The sequence below is a fragment of the Myotis brandtii genome, unplaced genomic scaffold, assembly GCF_000412655.1.
Source record: "Myotis brandtii unplaced genomic scaffold, ASM41265v1 scaffold447, whole genome shotgun sequence".
Lineage (NCBI taxonomy): Eukaryota > Metazoa > Chordata > Mammalia > Chiroptera > Vespertilionidae > Myotis > Myotis brandtii.
This window is the reverse complement of record NW_005367108.1, coordinates 567,315-581,694: the sequence shown is the minus strand read 5'-3', so window position 1 is coordinate 581,694 and position 14,380 is coordinate 567,315. Positions and strand designations below refer to the sequence as shown.

The 14,380-nt window shown below is 42.4% G+C and overlaps 1 protein-coding gene across 1 annotated transcript in view; it reads left to right on the top strand.

Moving 5' to 3' along the window:
* INTS9 (integrator complex subunit 9) overlaps positions 1 to 14,380 on the top strand; it is a 116,528-nt gene that overhangs the window by 39,480 nt on the left and 62,668 nt on the right. Inside the window, exons 3-4 of the mRNA XM_005874612.2 lie at positions 6,560 to 6,620; positions 10,898 to 10,960. Of these exons, the coding sequence (XP_005874674.1) occupies positions 6,560 to 6,620; positions 10,898 to 10,960 (124 nt within the window). The remainder of the gene's footprint in view (positions 1 to 6,559; positions 6,621 to 10,897; positions 10,961 to 14,380) is intronic.

Below are 14,380 nucleotides of genomic sequence, written 5' to 3'. Positions count from 1 at the left end.
AGGAGCTGCTCCCTGGTGGTCAGTGTGCTCCTACAGCCAACCTCCTGTGGCCGGCCAACCTCCTGTTGTCCCTCCCCCCAGCCGGCTGGTCCCGAGGGCCCTAATCGGGGTGGCCAGCCAACCTCCCGCAGTCCCTCCCCCTGGCTGGCCAACAACCCGCAGTCCTTCCCCCTGGCCGGCCCCAGTGACCTTAATCAGGGCCGGTCAACCAACCTCCTGTGGTCCCTCCTCTCAGCAGCCAACCTCCCATGGCCCTGATTGGCCCGATTGCCGGCCAGGCCTAGGGACCCCACCCGTGCACGAATTCGTGCATCGGGCCTCTAGTAACTTATAAATATGCATCTTTAGTTAGTAATTCTCTTCTGAGCTCCAGATTCATGTATCTAAAATATTCATATATCCAAAGTTCCTCTCCTTGGTGTGCCTTTGAAGGCACTTCAAAACTCAATGTGCCCCAAGTTGAGTTCATTATTAGACTTGGTGCAGAAGTGGCGAGCAGCCACTCCCAGACTTGTTCCCCCCTCATCACTCCCCACAGGGCCTACCTTAGTGGATGGCATCCTGTTATAAAAGCCAGAAAACTGGGAGTTAACTTAAATATGCCCTTCTTGCTCACTCCCCATGTCAATTGAGTCTGTCATTAAGCCTTGTCATTTTTACCTTCTACAGTGCTCAAGAATCCAGTCACTTCTGTTCAGTGCTGCTGTAATCATTGTCCTCTTTTACAGGCATTATTGCTTTATAAAGCCTCCTAGCAACTTTCTTCAGTTCTGATCTTGCTCCTGCCTGAATCCAAAGTCATCTTTTTGTATAACTTTTTACTTTGAAATCACTTCAGATTTACAGAACAGTTGCAAGAATAATACAAACAATTCCCAGTTATCCTTATCAGTTGTTAACATCTTATCACATTTGCTTTGTCGTTTCCTCTGAATGTGCATGCATGTAATTTTTTCTGAACCATTTCAAAGACATAGACATGATGCTCTTTTACTACATAAATATCTGAGTGCCTATTTTCTAAGACATTCTCTACCTAATCAGTACAATAATCAAAATCAGAAAACTTACATTGATTTCATACTAGTATCTATGCTTTATATCTTATTCATACTTCACAAGTTACACAAATTCATATCTATCTATAGAAAAGCCTAAGCGACTATGTGACCATTCTACCAGTAGCTATGATGCACACTGACCACCAGGGGCCAGACGCTCAACGCACAGGCATGGAAACATGGAACAGACTGATGAATCTCAGGGGGGTGGGGGGAGAGCGGTGGGCAGGAAGAGATTAACCAAAAATCTTATATGCATACTAGAGGCCTGGTGCATGGATTTGTGCACCGGTGGGGTCCCTCGACCTGGCCTGTGGGGATCAGGCTGAAACCAACTCTCCGACATCCCCCGAGGGGTCCCAGATTGCAAGAGGGCGCAGGCCAGGCCAAGGGACCCCACCGGTGCATGAATGCGTGTACTGGGCCTCTAGTTTTATTATAATGTCCTTTATAGCGAAAAAGAAAAATAGTGATACAGGCCCAGGATGCTCTCCAGATCACATGTTACATATGGTTGTCATGTCTTCAGTCACCTTTAACACGTTAAGTGCCCAGTCAGTCACCGGTGACTGCCACTATACTTTCCGTCTGGAAGACAAAACAGGCTGAGCGCTTAGCAGTGGTTCTCAACCTTCCTAATGCCATGACCCTTTAATACAGTTCCTCATGTGGTGGTGACCCCCAATTTCATTGTTACAAAATGAACATAATTAAAGCATAGTGATTAATCACAAAAACAATATGTAATTATATATGTGTTTTCCGATGGTCTTAGGCGACCCCTGTGAAAGGGTCGTTCAACCCCCAAAGGGGTCGCGACCCACAGGTTGAGAACCTCTGGCTTAATGTGTTAATCTGAAGGAGTTTTGCAGTTTGTCTGTCTGTTAGGACCTTGTCATTTTTAGGAGTACAGGCCAGTTATTTTATTAGATTAGATTGGGATTATTTTTGGTAGAAATGCCAAACAAATGATGGTGTATGTTATCAGCAGGCACATGGTGTCAGTTTTCTTCAGAACCATCTTTTAGAATTACAAATCTAACCTCACCTCTCACCTATTTAAAACAATGATCTTTCATTGCTCTTAGGATACATACCAAGTACATCTTGGTATATTAAGCTTTACGCCTGTCCCTCTAGTACAGTGATGGCGAACCTATGACACGCGTGTCAGAGGTGACATTTTTACGACCCTTTCACAGGGGTCGCCTAAGACCATCCTGCATATCAGATATTTACATTATGATTCATAACAGTAGCAACATTACAGTTATGAAGTAGCAACGAAAATAATTTTATGGTTGGGTCACAACATGAGGAACTGTATTTAAAGGGCCAGAAGGTTGAGAACCACTGTCTAAGGCAGTGATGGCGAACCTATGACACGCTTGTCAGAGGTGACACGCGAACTCATTTTTTTTGGTTGATTTTTCTTTGTTAAATGGCATTTAAATATATAAAATAAATATCAAAAATATAAGTCTTTGTTTTACTATGGTTGCAAATATCAAAAAATTTCTATATGTGACATGGCACCAGAGTTAAGTTAGGGTTTTTCAAAATGCTGACACGCCGAGCTCAAAAGGTTTGCCATCACTGCTCTAGTATCTTGCTCTTTGTTTCCTTTCATTTTCAAAGAAATCTTATCTCCTGCCCAAGACAGTCACACATTGTTCTTTCAGCCATGAAGGCTCTACTCCCCCTCCTCTATCCCACCCTCTTTAGCCTACTTAGCCAGAGCTTATCACTCAGATCATTTATGACTCCAGTTTCTACACAGAAAGGACACGGAGATGGCATTCTAGTTGGATGAGGAGGGGCGGGGCGGGGGGGAGGGTATGGGACTCTTGTTGAAATTTCATTGGAATAAACCTTTTATGTAAGGCAAACATGTCAAACTCAGAGGCTAACATGGGCCAAATAAACAAGGTTTAATTTTATGTGAGCCACAAAAAAACAAAAGCTTTAATTAAAAGCTTCAATTTTCATGGGAATGTAGGTTTATTTCTATAGAGACATGCTGAATACAAAGGGCTGAAATAAATGAGTAATCGTTAACAGAAAATAATAGAACATCTTAATAAAAATTAATATTTTTTTCTTGAACATTCACTTACCAGACATTGAATAACTGCACAAATTAATAAGGGTAACGCAGATAAACCTATTTTTCTTGTTCTCCGTAAGCGAAATATTTCCTGTTGCGCACACCAAACAAGTCAGTACAAGACTAATGACGTGGCAATCAGCTGCTAAAATATTTGCTTGTTAGTATTAGTGGAGAGAAATGATGCACCTGTGCATAAGGCGTGTAGGGAAATGAATGCAACAGGATTATAGTAAGCAGGTGAACGTGAACGTTGTAGTTATTAATAATTATGTCTAACAGGATATTGTAAAAATTAAGTTACGAAATTTTTATTAAAACGTTTCTTACAATCAGAAAGCAACCATGTTTGTTACATTTGTTGCTTGGTGTTAAAAACAACAACAACAAACAACCATGTTTGTTACATTTGTTGCTTGGTGTAAAAAACAACAACAACAACAAAACGTTTCATACATAGCATTATATTGGCTGGGCTGCAAAAATATAGTGGGACACATGCTGCCCACAGGCCGCAAGTTTGACATGCTTGATGTAAGGTGTCCATGCCAGAGGCTGGTGAGAGTGAGGGGAGGAGAGTACTGAACCTCGTAGCCTACTTTCTCTGTTCCCTCCAAACCCTGTCCCTTGACCCAGTTTCTCCTTGACTCTACTGTCCAGATCACCCTCAGTTGTCATAGAACCAGGCAAGTCTTTTGGTGTTGCCTAGACCATCCTGTCGCGATTCGTACTACACTGCTTCATTGTTTTTAACAGCTTGTCTGTGTTGGGGTGATAGTTGATATGTCTGTCCTCCAGGAGGACAGGTATGTTTTGCTCACGGTCGTATCACCAGCACCTGAATGCTTCACACATAAATAAAGATCCATTGGAGGGTGACTCATTCTCCTACACTACAAATGATGAGGCTGTTCCCTGTTTCCTTCTTCTGGAAAGACCTCCTCCATCTTTTCCTCATAGCTCCTATTCCCTGCTCTCCCACACCACTACCCACTGTCAGGATTGCCCTTTTCGCTTGAGCCCTTAACACCTACTTACCCCATCATAGCTTTTATTTTATTCTATTATATTTGCTGTTTACTATCTCCCTATACTAGAGTGTAAACTCCTCAGACTCAAGGATTAATTTATTTACTGTCATATTCTTGCACTTTGCATACTTTTTCAGAGTAAGTTTTATAAACATTTTGGAATGAATGAATGTTAGTCATGCCTCTTTCATTATTTTCTGATCATAGAAGTAATGTATTTCAAAGTAGGAAATTGGAAAAATGAAAAGTATAAAGAAAAATTAATTGCAAACCATAGTTGTTCTGTTTCACTATTTTTCTAGGTGATAGGTTACTTTTAAATGCCTCCTTAGGTTATTTATTTACTTATGGGAATAATTTACCAAATTAAAAAAAATGGATTTTATATACATGCTTAAATCTTTTTCCCTTTGTTGCTTAAAGTTTACTAACTCTTTATGGTTTAGTCATTAACTCATTGGAACTCGGCAATCAAATATTTTCATTCCTGTAGTCAACATCCCTTTGCCAGTGGATGACACATTTCTGTGGCTCTTCATCTTCGCTATTGTTATAACATGGTCATGCTCTCCATCCCATCTACTGGCAATTTCTCAAATCCAAAATAACTACAGGTACCTTATTGAAGGCGGTGATATAAAAAAATGTTTAACTAAAGTAAAATTTTTACTTGAAAAAAATATTTTCTAATAAGCAGTATACCTTTTCTAATCATTTGTTGGGGACAACTAATGGAATCAGTCACCTTGATTGAAGGCTGATTTACATGTTGTGATGGGGAATGGAGAGAATGCAGGTACTTTGGTCCAGTTTTCTTTGTAAAGGGAAGTGGGTATTGACAACCGTCACTTAGAGAGCATGCGTGAAATGAGAACAGTACACATTGTCTTGGCATTGCAATTTTAAACTGATCTCATAGTAAATATATTTTTCAGGAAGTAAAAAGTCCATAGTGAAGACACAATGATTATGAAATGAGATGGGAATTAAATGGCTAGTGACAATAGAATATTTCTCTGAGAGGTTAGAGCAGGAAACTCCCAGAGGTTTTTGTTTTTAAGCTTATCAGTTATCATTTATACCAACCAAATTTGATTGTCCTAGTAGTAATTTTCATTCCCAAGTATAAAATCCAAAATTCTTGCTTTTGGTAAATAAAAGCAAAAATGTAAACCGTGAATGTAAGCAAAGGGTATGTGAGACTTCATTGTACTTACATTCTTGCAACTTTTCTGTAAGTTTGGAATTCTGTCAAAGTTACCCCAAATTTTTCACTTTAAAAAAAAAATCAGATGCATATATATTCAGGTTTTTAACCTTTCCTAGAAGATGTTTGTGTTTCTATGGCTTTTATAGCTGTCACTTACTTACAAAATCAGAATCTGATAAAATTATTTTGACAAGAGGATAAGAGACTATATACATTAATTGAGTTTCTGATTATAGAGTCTTTTAGTCCTCAACCCTTACTTTGCCCTTAATTTTTACTTCACAGGCTAATTTTGTGGTGACGTGCTAAATTTCTTTTGCTCGTACTCCTGACGTGCTTTTCTTCACACATCACCTTGATCATTAAGTTTTTCTTTTATGGCATTTTTTTTCCTGAACTATTTGCATTTTCATCTACCAACATAATTCCTCTGGTCAAATAGTAGATACGGTTAAATCCTGAGATTACCAGAAGTGAATGATTTCTGAAAACAAACTATTTCAATATATCATATATACATGAAATTAACCTCACCTTCTAGTAATTATTCACTTAGGTGTGACATCATTTTGTAACACTTAGGAAAACGAGCATCATTTTCCAGCATTGGAAACTCAAGCCACAGGTGACAAGTGACAAATCTACTTATAAGCTGTGAATCCAGACTGTGAATTTGACTAGAACGCGGGCATTTTCATGTGCAGTGAATTCTGGCTGGTAGGCAGCTGAGTGTTCCTGTCCGAGCCCCTGACCTCTCTCTCTCTGAGTCCTTCTCATCCACAGATGCTGGTCCCAGGGGGCCTCCCCTCCGGTTTGTTGTCAAACACAAGCAAGGTGAAGCCAGGGCCAGTGACTAGAAAACTAAAACGCTCTAATGTCTTATCTTGCCTTTTTCTTTATTGTTCTGCGTAATGTTCTTTTCATTTTCCCAATTTATTGCTAAACTGTTTGGCTTTTTAATGATCCATTGCCATATGAATCTTAAGCTTGATACAGCAGGGTTCTTTCTTTATCTTTTCAATTAGTATTTTGGGTGAGCATCGCTGCCAATAATTTCCAGCTGTTTTTAACTTTATGGAGACAATATAGACACCTTGAAATTACTAAGGATTATAATCTATTTAGTATAATTTAATTTTTTGTTTTTCAGTCCCAGGCTGTCTAATCTTCCCGGCTGGTCCCTAAAGGATGGAAATGTTTTCTTGGACAAGGTAATGAGTAACTGAAGTGTAGCTACACCCAGTGGAAAACCCTCTTGTCATACGAGGGCCACCCATCAGTAATGTGATTGATGGGCTCATCCCCCCCCCCCCCCCACCGGGGGGCCCCCCCCAGAATTTTTTTTTTGGGGCCCCCCCCCCCCCCCCCCCCCGCCATGTATTCTCCCTGAAAAAATCCCAGGATCCATGTAGGGTCTTTAGTACTTGGTGATTATTGTTTTTAAGAGCCTTTTAGGGGATCCCTGTTCAGATTCAGGTCCAATTTTCTCGTGAAAAAATTAAGAGCTGCAAATACATTTTATCACCACGAAGAGAAAACAATTATTTTTGTAGTTGAAATGAGATTTTCAAAGGTGATATTATTTAGAGAATTCCACCAACTATACGGCTAGAGGGAATAAACTTTAAAAAACAACAACTTTAAAATTCTCTAGTATGTGAGTTTTAAACTGCTTCTTCAGGGGTCAGATCAGGTAGGGCATTGTAAAATTTGGGTCTTTGGGGGTGAGGAGAGGTCACAGAAGGTTGCGGGAAGGTATTGTCATCATCTGATCAGATCACTTTGACCTCTGGGTGAGGAATAGACTGAGTGCCAGTGTTTAACTTCCCAGGCGGTGCGTTCTGGGAGGATTAGGATGAAAACATGTTTTTAGGTAAATTTGTGTGGAGGGCCTTTCAGACTATGTTCCTTGATCTTATTCCAGCCTTTCCTGTTAGCCAGGAATGGACACTATAGTAGGTTATGAAAAAAGAACATAGTTCCAGGAATCTAAGATATTTGGGGTCCTATCAGCTTTAATCACTGACTAACAAGGCCTAAAGTAAATAACTTCTTTTTTCTAGGCTATTAAGTTTTTGACATTAGATTATCTTTTTTAAAAATACATTTTTATTGATTTCAGAGAGACAGGGAAAAGGAGAGAGAGATAGAAACATCAATGATGAGAGAGAATCATCGATTGGTCTCCTGTCCGCCCTCCACTGGGGATTGAGCCTGCAACCTGGACATGTTCCCTGACCAGGAATTGAGCCATGACCTCCTGGTTCATAGGTCGACGCTCAACCACTGAGCCACTGCGGCTTGGTCAACATTAGATTATCTTCACAGTAATTTCTTCCTCAGATCATGATTTAGGCAGTTAAATTATAAATGAGAGACCAAAGGTACATAAAGGGTTAAAAACTTCAAAGCTCATCCATGCCATTCTTAGTCTTCTAAATCATTCTTTCCCATGTCTCAGGATTGAAAGACTGATTATGTTTAAAGATCCTTAAAATGATTCATCTAAATAAGGCATTTCCTTCCTGTAATAGATATCTATATATATAAAAGCCTAAGCGACCATTACGACTAGTCGCTATGACACGCACTGACTACCAACGGGCAGATGCTCAATGCAGGAGCTGCCTTCTGGTGATCAGTGAGCTCCCACAGCCAACCTCCCATGATCCTTCCCCCCAGCTAGCCAGCCCCGATCAGCCGAGGGACCCCACCCATGCACGAATTGGTGGCACCAAGCCTCTAGTTGTTAAATAAAGAGGTGTTCTTTTTACAGAATTAATTTCTGTGAACTGCACCCAACCTCAAGTGCAAGCCAAGTGTATAATTTGAAATGAGATTTCCCTCACAGTTAACCCATAAAATTATGTGACATTCATGAGTTGTGCACCTGAAATCAGTCTGACTCTTCTGCTAGCTATGGATTATTCTTCCCTGAGAAAGGCTCAGAAGCATCCCATTACCAGTGCATTGTGAGCAAATGACTTGCTTGTGTACGTGAGAGCATTTCATTAGAAGAGAGCAGTGAGTAAAACACAGTGACATTGTGAGTGCGCAGAATGGCAGGCCTGCTTCTGCAGTCAGGAGGGAGAGACTCGGAGGAGGCTTTGTCATGTGAGGTGGGCATGCCCTCGTGCGTGTAGCCTTGTGGGGAAGATGATTATGTAGCCAGTTTAAGACCAGGCAGAACTTTGAAATTTCCCAGGACTTATCTGCAATCATTTTTAACCTCATCCTAAGGGATTTGGGAGTCTTCTCCCATTAAACATAATTGCTTATTTGTTTTTAGCTGGCAGATGCATTGTAATTAAGAACTGTTTGCAGTCTCTTTTTGGCTCAGCCTTTCACTGGTTAAATGGTATTCATGTAAAAAGAGGAATCAGAATTTATAATGAAAGGTGAGGGGAGGAAATATTCTGTCAAGGTTCTGCTATGAGACTTGTAAAATTCAAAAGGAAAATAATATATAATTAGTACCCTATCTTCAGATAAAGATTGAGAGTAAAATCATTCAGACTGAAATATAAATATAGATACACTAGAGGCCCGGTGCACGAAATTCATGCATTCTGGGGCCTGGGGAGAGGGGGAATCCCTGTACCCTCTCAGCTTGCGCCATCTCGCCTGTGCCTAGGAGCCCTCAGGGGATGTCCGACTGATGGCTAAGCCGTCAGTTGAACATCCTTAGCGCTGCCGTGGAGGTGGGAGAGGTTCCCACCACCACTGCTGTGCTTGCCAGCCGTGAGCCTGGCTTCTGGCTGAGCGGCGCTCCCTCTGTGGGAGCGCACTGACCACCAGGGGGCAGCTCCTGCATTGAGCATCTGCCCCCTGGTGGTCAGTGTGCATCATAGCGACAGGTCGTTCCGCCATTTGGTCGATTTGCATATTAGCCTTTTATTATATAGTATATACATAGGAATATATAGAAATATATGTTCAGTGACTAATGAAAACCCAATAGAACAAAATTTTTGTTCTGGAAAGAGCAAACTGTCAAACAAACTATGTATCTATGTATATAAAAGCCTAAGCGACCAAACAACTGGTTGCTATGATGCTCACTGACCACCAGGGGGCAGACACTCAATGTAGGAGCTGCCCCCTGGTAGTCAGTGTGCTCCCACAGCGGGAACGCCGTTCAGTGAGCTTATTGAGTGGCGGCGGCGGCAGGTGCAGCAGGGCCAGAATGAGTGGGAGTGGCGCAGTGCCTGCCGCTTCACGCACCTGCAGGGATCGGGCCAAAACTGGCAGTTAGACATCCCCCAAGGGGTCCCAGATTGCATGAGGGCACAGGCCAGGCTGAGGGACCCCACTGGTGCACGAATCCATGCACCGGACCTCTAGTTTTTTTTATAAAGTCATAGATAGCTTTAACCAGATGGCACAAAAAATTCTCCATAGATTTCAGTTTCAGGTGTCAGGGAAGACAGCAACTCTAGTGTCCTTCTGGAGGCATTGCAGCAGACCCTGTTGGTGGCCCACTGTTCAGTGTGCTCTACCGTACTTCCAGCTGCCAATCCCTGGATGGTTCTCCAGAGAGTTCTTCTGCAGCTCTAAAGTGCAGAGGTTGCTATATAAATACCTCAGATTCCATGTCCCCTGGGTAGGATAACTCCAAGGTGATTTATGCACCAGAGTGTCCCCATGGATTAAGTCCCCCTTGCCCACAGAGGTGTATAGCTCAATAATGCATCCATTATTGGCCCTCTTCCTTTCCTTTTGTCAATTGCCCACCCTCCCCCTGTCTTTCAGCACCTTCCATATAAGCTTGCGCTCACCCTTTTCTCGGGGATATTTGTGTGGGAGTCCAAGCTAAGGCAGGCATATCCAATGTGGTAGGTCATGAGCAGTGTGGGGAGTTGTACTACAAATATGCTTTTTTCTTTTGGATGATTACATTTGGTTTATAATCTCAAATAAATTGCATGCTCTGCAAGGACAAAGATTATATTCATAAAGATAATGGGGGGGGGGTGGTAGTTTAATTCCTACCTTCTACTCTTCATCCCCCTCCTTACTTGCCCCTTGGCCCTGATTGCATAATAAAATCACTGGAGGTGCTTGTTATAAATATAGGTTCCATGACCTCATCCCCAGAGTTTCTGATCCCTTGGCTGTTAGGTAGGGCCCAGGAATCTTGACTCCATCAGTGTGCCCATGTGTATTCTGATGTTGCTATTATTCGAGAAGCATTGGGTCATGAATTATGGAAGCAGCATATGTCTACACTTGGCTTCCTCAAAGAGCCATCAAGAAATATGCATTCAGGTCCTGAGTCTGCCACCTACCAGCATTTGTTATCCTGAATAAGATACCTAACCTCCCTGAGCCTACACTGGAAACAGTTGGCCTGCATAACCTTCTAGCTTCCCTCCAACTCTAGCCGCCTCTGATTCTTCATGGAAAATTTGGTTTGAGGATGAAATTTCTTTGTTGCTGTATCAATTGGATATTTCTCCCTAGAATTTTTCCTTTTCCTTTCTTTTAGGAGCTGAAGGAGTGCTCGGGCCATGTATTTGTGGATTCTGTGCCTGAATTCTGCTTACCAGAGGTAAGATTAAAGTGAATCTCACTGTAGAAACAGCATATCTCGTTATCCCTCAAAATGAAGTCAAGAAATAATTTTAAGGGGCTTAGCTTCTCTCTTCAAGTTGAAATGAATCTGTTATTTCAGCCACTTTGTTACACAGCTGAAATATCATTTAGGAGTTCTTTCTGTTGTCTGGGCATCATTTGTCACTCTCTTCCTCCTGTTCCTAGCTCGTTCCATAATCCCCACTGACACTTGTGCTCTTGAGCAAAGTAAGGAAATAGCTCAGACCTTTGTTTTGTAATTACAGTGCCTGTGACTTAGATTAGCCCTACTTTTCCTCGTCTTGCTTAGAGTGGATAACTGGGAATTGCTGTTCTTCAGCCAGTGCAGTAAACTGTAAAATGTCTTGCTGACCTGAAAGATCACATTGAATATTGCTTGAAATTCACGAATTCTGAACTGAGTTATGGATATCTGTCATTTACATATTACCATCATAGTGAGACTCATTATAAGAGTCTCGGGCCAGTTTCATCCTTTAAAGGAAACAGAGATCAGTTTCCATTAGTTTTAAAGGAAACGAATCTCAGCTGACAGGCCTAATCCCCTGAGCGGCCTGGGCGCTCTCAGCGGACAGATGGAGTGCAGGGGAGCCAGTAGCTAATCCGGGGTTCCTGAGGAAATCAGTGCAAAGCTGCCATCCTGTCTTCTCCTTGCTGCCCAATGGATCACAGCACCTGTGGAAAATTCTTGCACAGTCCAGTGCCAAAGAGAAAAGAAATGGAGAGCCCTTTCCCTTATTTTTGTCCTCTCTTCCTCTCTTTCCATTTCTACACTTTCTTTGATACCCTATAGATAACCATTTTTCTCTCTTCTAAGTACGTGTATGTGCCCTTTGCTGTACCCGAGTGGAAGAAAGGAAGGAAACCAATGAAGGACGTGGTCATTGAAGGTAGCAGCAAAGGGGGAGAGTTTGAGGTAAAGTAGTAAGAATAAGGGTGAAGGAAGACAGTGATCGAGAATCCTGAGCTCTCCCTGCCTGCAGTTAGCCTCCCTGTCGTCTTCATTTGTCATCGAGGAACCGGTGGGGCAGTTCCCCATCTGTTCAAAGACTCCTCAGCCCGGTGCTGTGTTTACTTCCAGCGCACCACACACGGCACTGACTGCTGCACCCTCGTTTACGGACAACTGTGTGGAACCTGAGTTGGTGTTCTCATGACTTTTTTGGCCTGCTCCATAGGGTGCTAAACTTTAAAATTAGACAATTACCATTTCGCAATTCACCTTTGGCAAGCTCAAAGAGTATTGATATATTTAGGATTCTAGAGCCATATAATTTTTTCCAACTTCTGTCATAACTTATAGCTTATATAACAAGTTAGTAATAGTTGCTATTTTAAGGTAGAACCAGAGCATTGCATCATCGGGAGAAAATAGGAGAGTCAGAGAATCAGGAGAGAGGTGCTTACTAAGCCCAGACTTCACTGACTTGGGTGAGTTGGGCAGACCTAACCCCAGTCCTCATGGAGTTTATAATTTATAATCTTGTACGACTACCTAAACATCCTACTGTCCCCTAACTTCTACACCAGGGACTGCATGTAAGGCCCAGGACAGTATAATAGGCAAGCAGTAAATTAGGGTAGTTTTGACCCAGTTTATGGGCTGTAGAACCCAAGTGTCCATATACAGTTTAAAATTAATCTTTATTGGATTTCACTGAGTAAAAGTATGTAAGTAAATATATAAATGTGAGTATATAAACGTGGCCTGGATATTAAATTTATTTCTCAGATGGAAAAATGTTTATGTAGACACTGTTGACATGTATGCAGACAGAGTATATATACCTATTTTTTTCTAGCTGTCCCCACCAAATTTCTCATCATTATAGACTCGGCTGATTTTTTTAGACATTAAAGAGAAATGTCAAATATTCTCACGCAGGTCCTGTACATGGCAGGAAAGGAAGGTAGAGAAGCTTCGGAGCTTGGCTGTTGCCTCAGCTGTCCTTCCCCGTTTTCTTCTGGGTCTGTCACTCTGCCTCTCTGTCTTTGTGTCTTTGTGTAAAAGTGTTTCTAGACCCGTAGGTCATGGCTCGATCCCAGTCAGGACACATGCCCAGGTTGTGGGCTTGATCCCCAGTGGGGGACGTGCAGGAGGCAGCCGATCAATTATTCCCTCTCATCATTGGTGTGTCTGTCTCTCTCTCCCTCTTCCTTCCTCTCTGAAATCAATAAAAATATATTTAAGTAAAATCAACAATAAAAGTGGTTCTAGAGCGGTGGTGGGGATAGGACCACCAGAATGCTACGTGACCTTTCATGGTGAGGACATTGTCTTGGAAGTGCAGTGTACGACATGGGGTCAAGGGTGATGTAAGTTGAATACTGTCATTAAGCCTGTTATTCACACAGATTGCCATTGCCCTCGGCAGGATGTAGCTTTTGACCTCAAATCTACATGCCGTCCTCAGGAGCTGATTATGCCTCAGCAGCCTTATTAAATTAACTTATTTCATGTGTCAAGTCACTCAACCAGAAAATACCCACAGCAAAATGGTACATTGTCTCTGTCATTTGCAAAGACGGCACAGACATCTCTGTCACTTCTCCGTGGGGGACGTACTAGGGCAATGACCCGTTCTTCTAAAGACTTCCTCGACTCGCCGCACGCTGTCCTCAGTGCACCATGCGCTATCCCGGGGGTAACTTCCGTGAGGGGGACTCCGTGGTTGAGGTGATTGCGTCTCAGCTTTCCCCACAGAAGGTGCTGCTTATAACTGCATCCCTCCAGCAGCAGAGCCGAGGCCAGTCCTGTGCCGGCTGTGCAGCTGGGAAGGGACAGTTGAATCAGCAGGATTCTTGACCGGAAAGACATTTACTATGTAAGGGAGAAAGTGATACTTGAGTTGCCATGGTACAGAGTAATCACTGCCATAGAGGGACATGCATGAAGTGCTTGGTGGTTCTGAGAAGTGGTTTCTTTCATCTGGGCAAATCAGTAAGAGAATCATTTCCTTAGAAGAGAGTTCTCATAAAATTTACTGAACATGGTAGCATTTTTCCCTCACCTGCCAACTTGTCTTTGCCATTTTCACATGCCCTTAATGGGAAAAGGGGTAGATTTGGGGTTAAGACTAGGGTAAAATAAGAGTAATTTCCTTTTGTGACTGCCACTACTTTTTTCTTTTCTTTTTTTTTTTTGGCGGGGGCGGGGGGGAGGGAGGGTAGGAGTGGAGGGGCGGTTATATCCAGCACTAGTGGTCAGAAGTTACCTTAAAAAAACAACAAAAGTCAGTTCCCGCCCTAGCTGGTTTGGCTCAATGGATAGCACACCAGCCTGTGGACTGAAGGGTCCCAGGTTCGATTCTGGTCAAGGGCACATGACTGGGTTGCAGGCTCGATCCCCAGTGTGGTGTGTGCAGGAGGCAGCCAG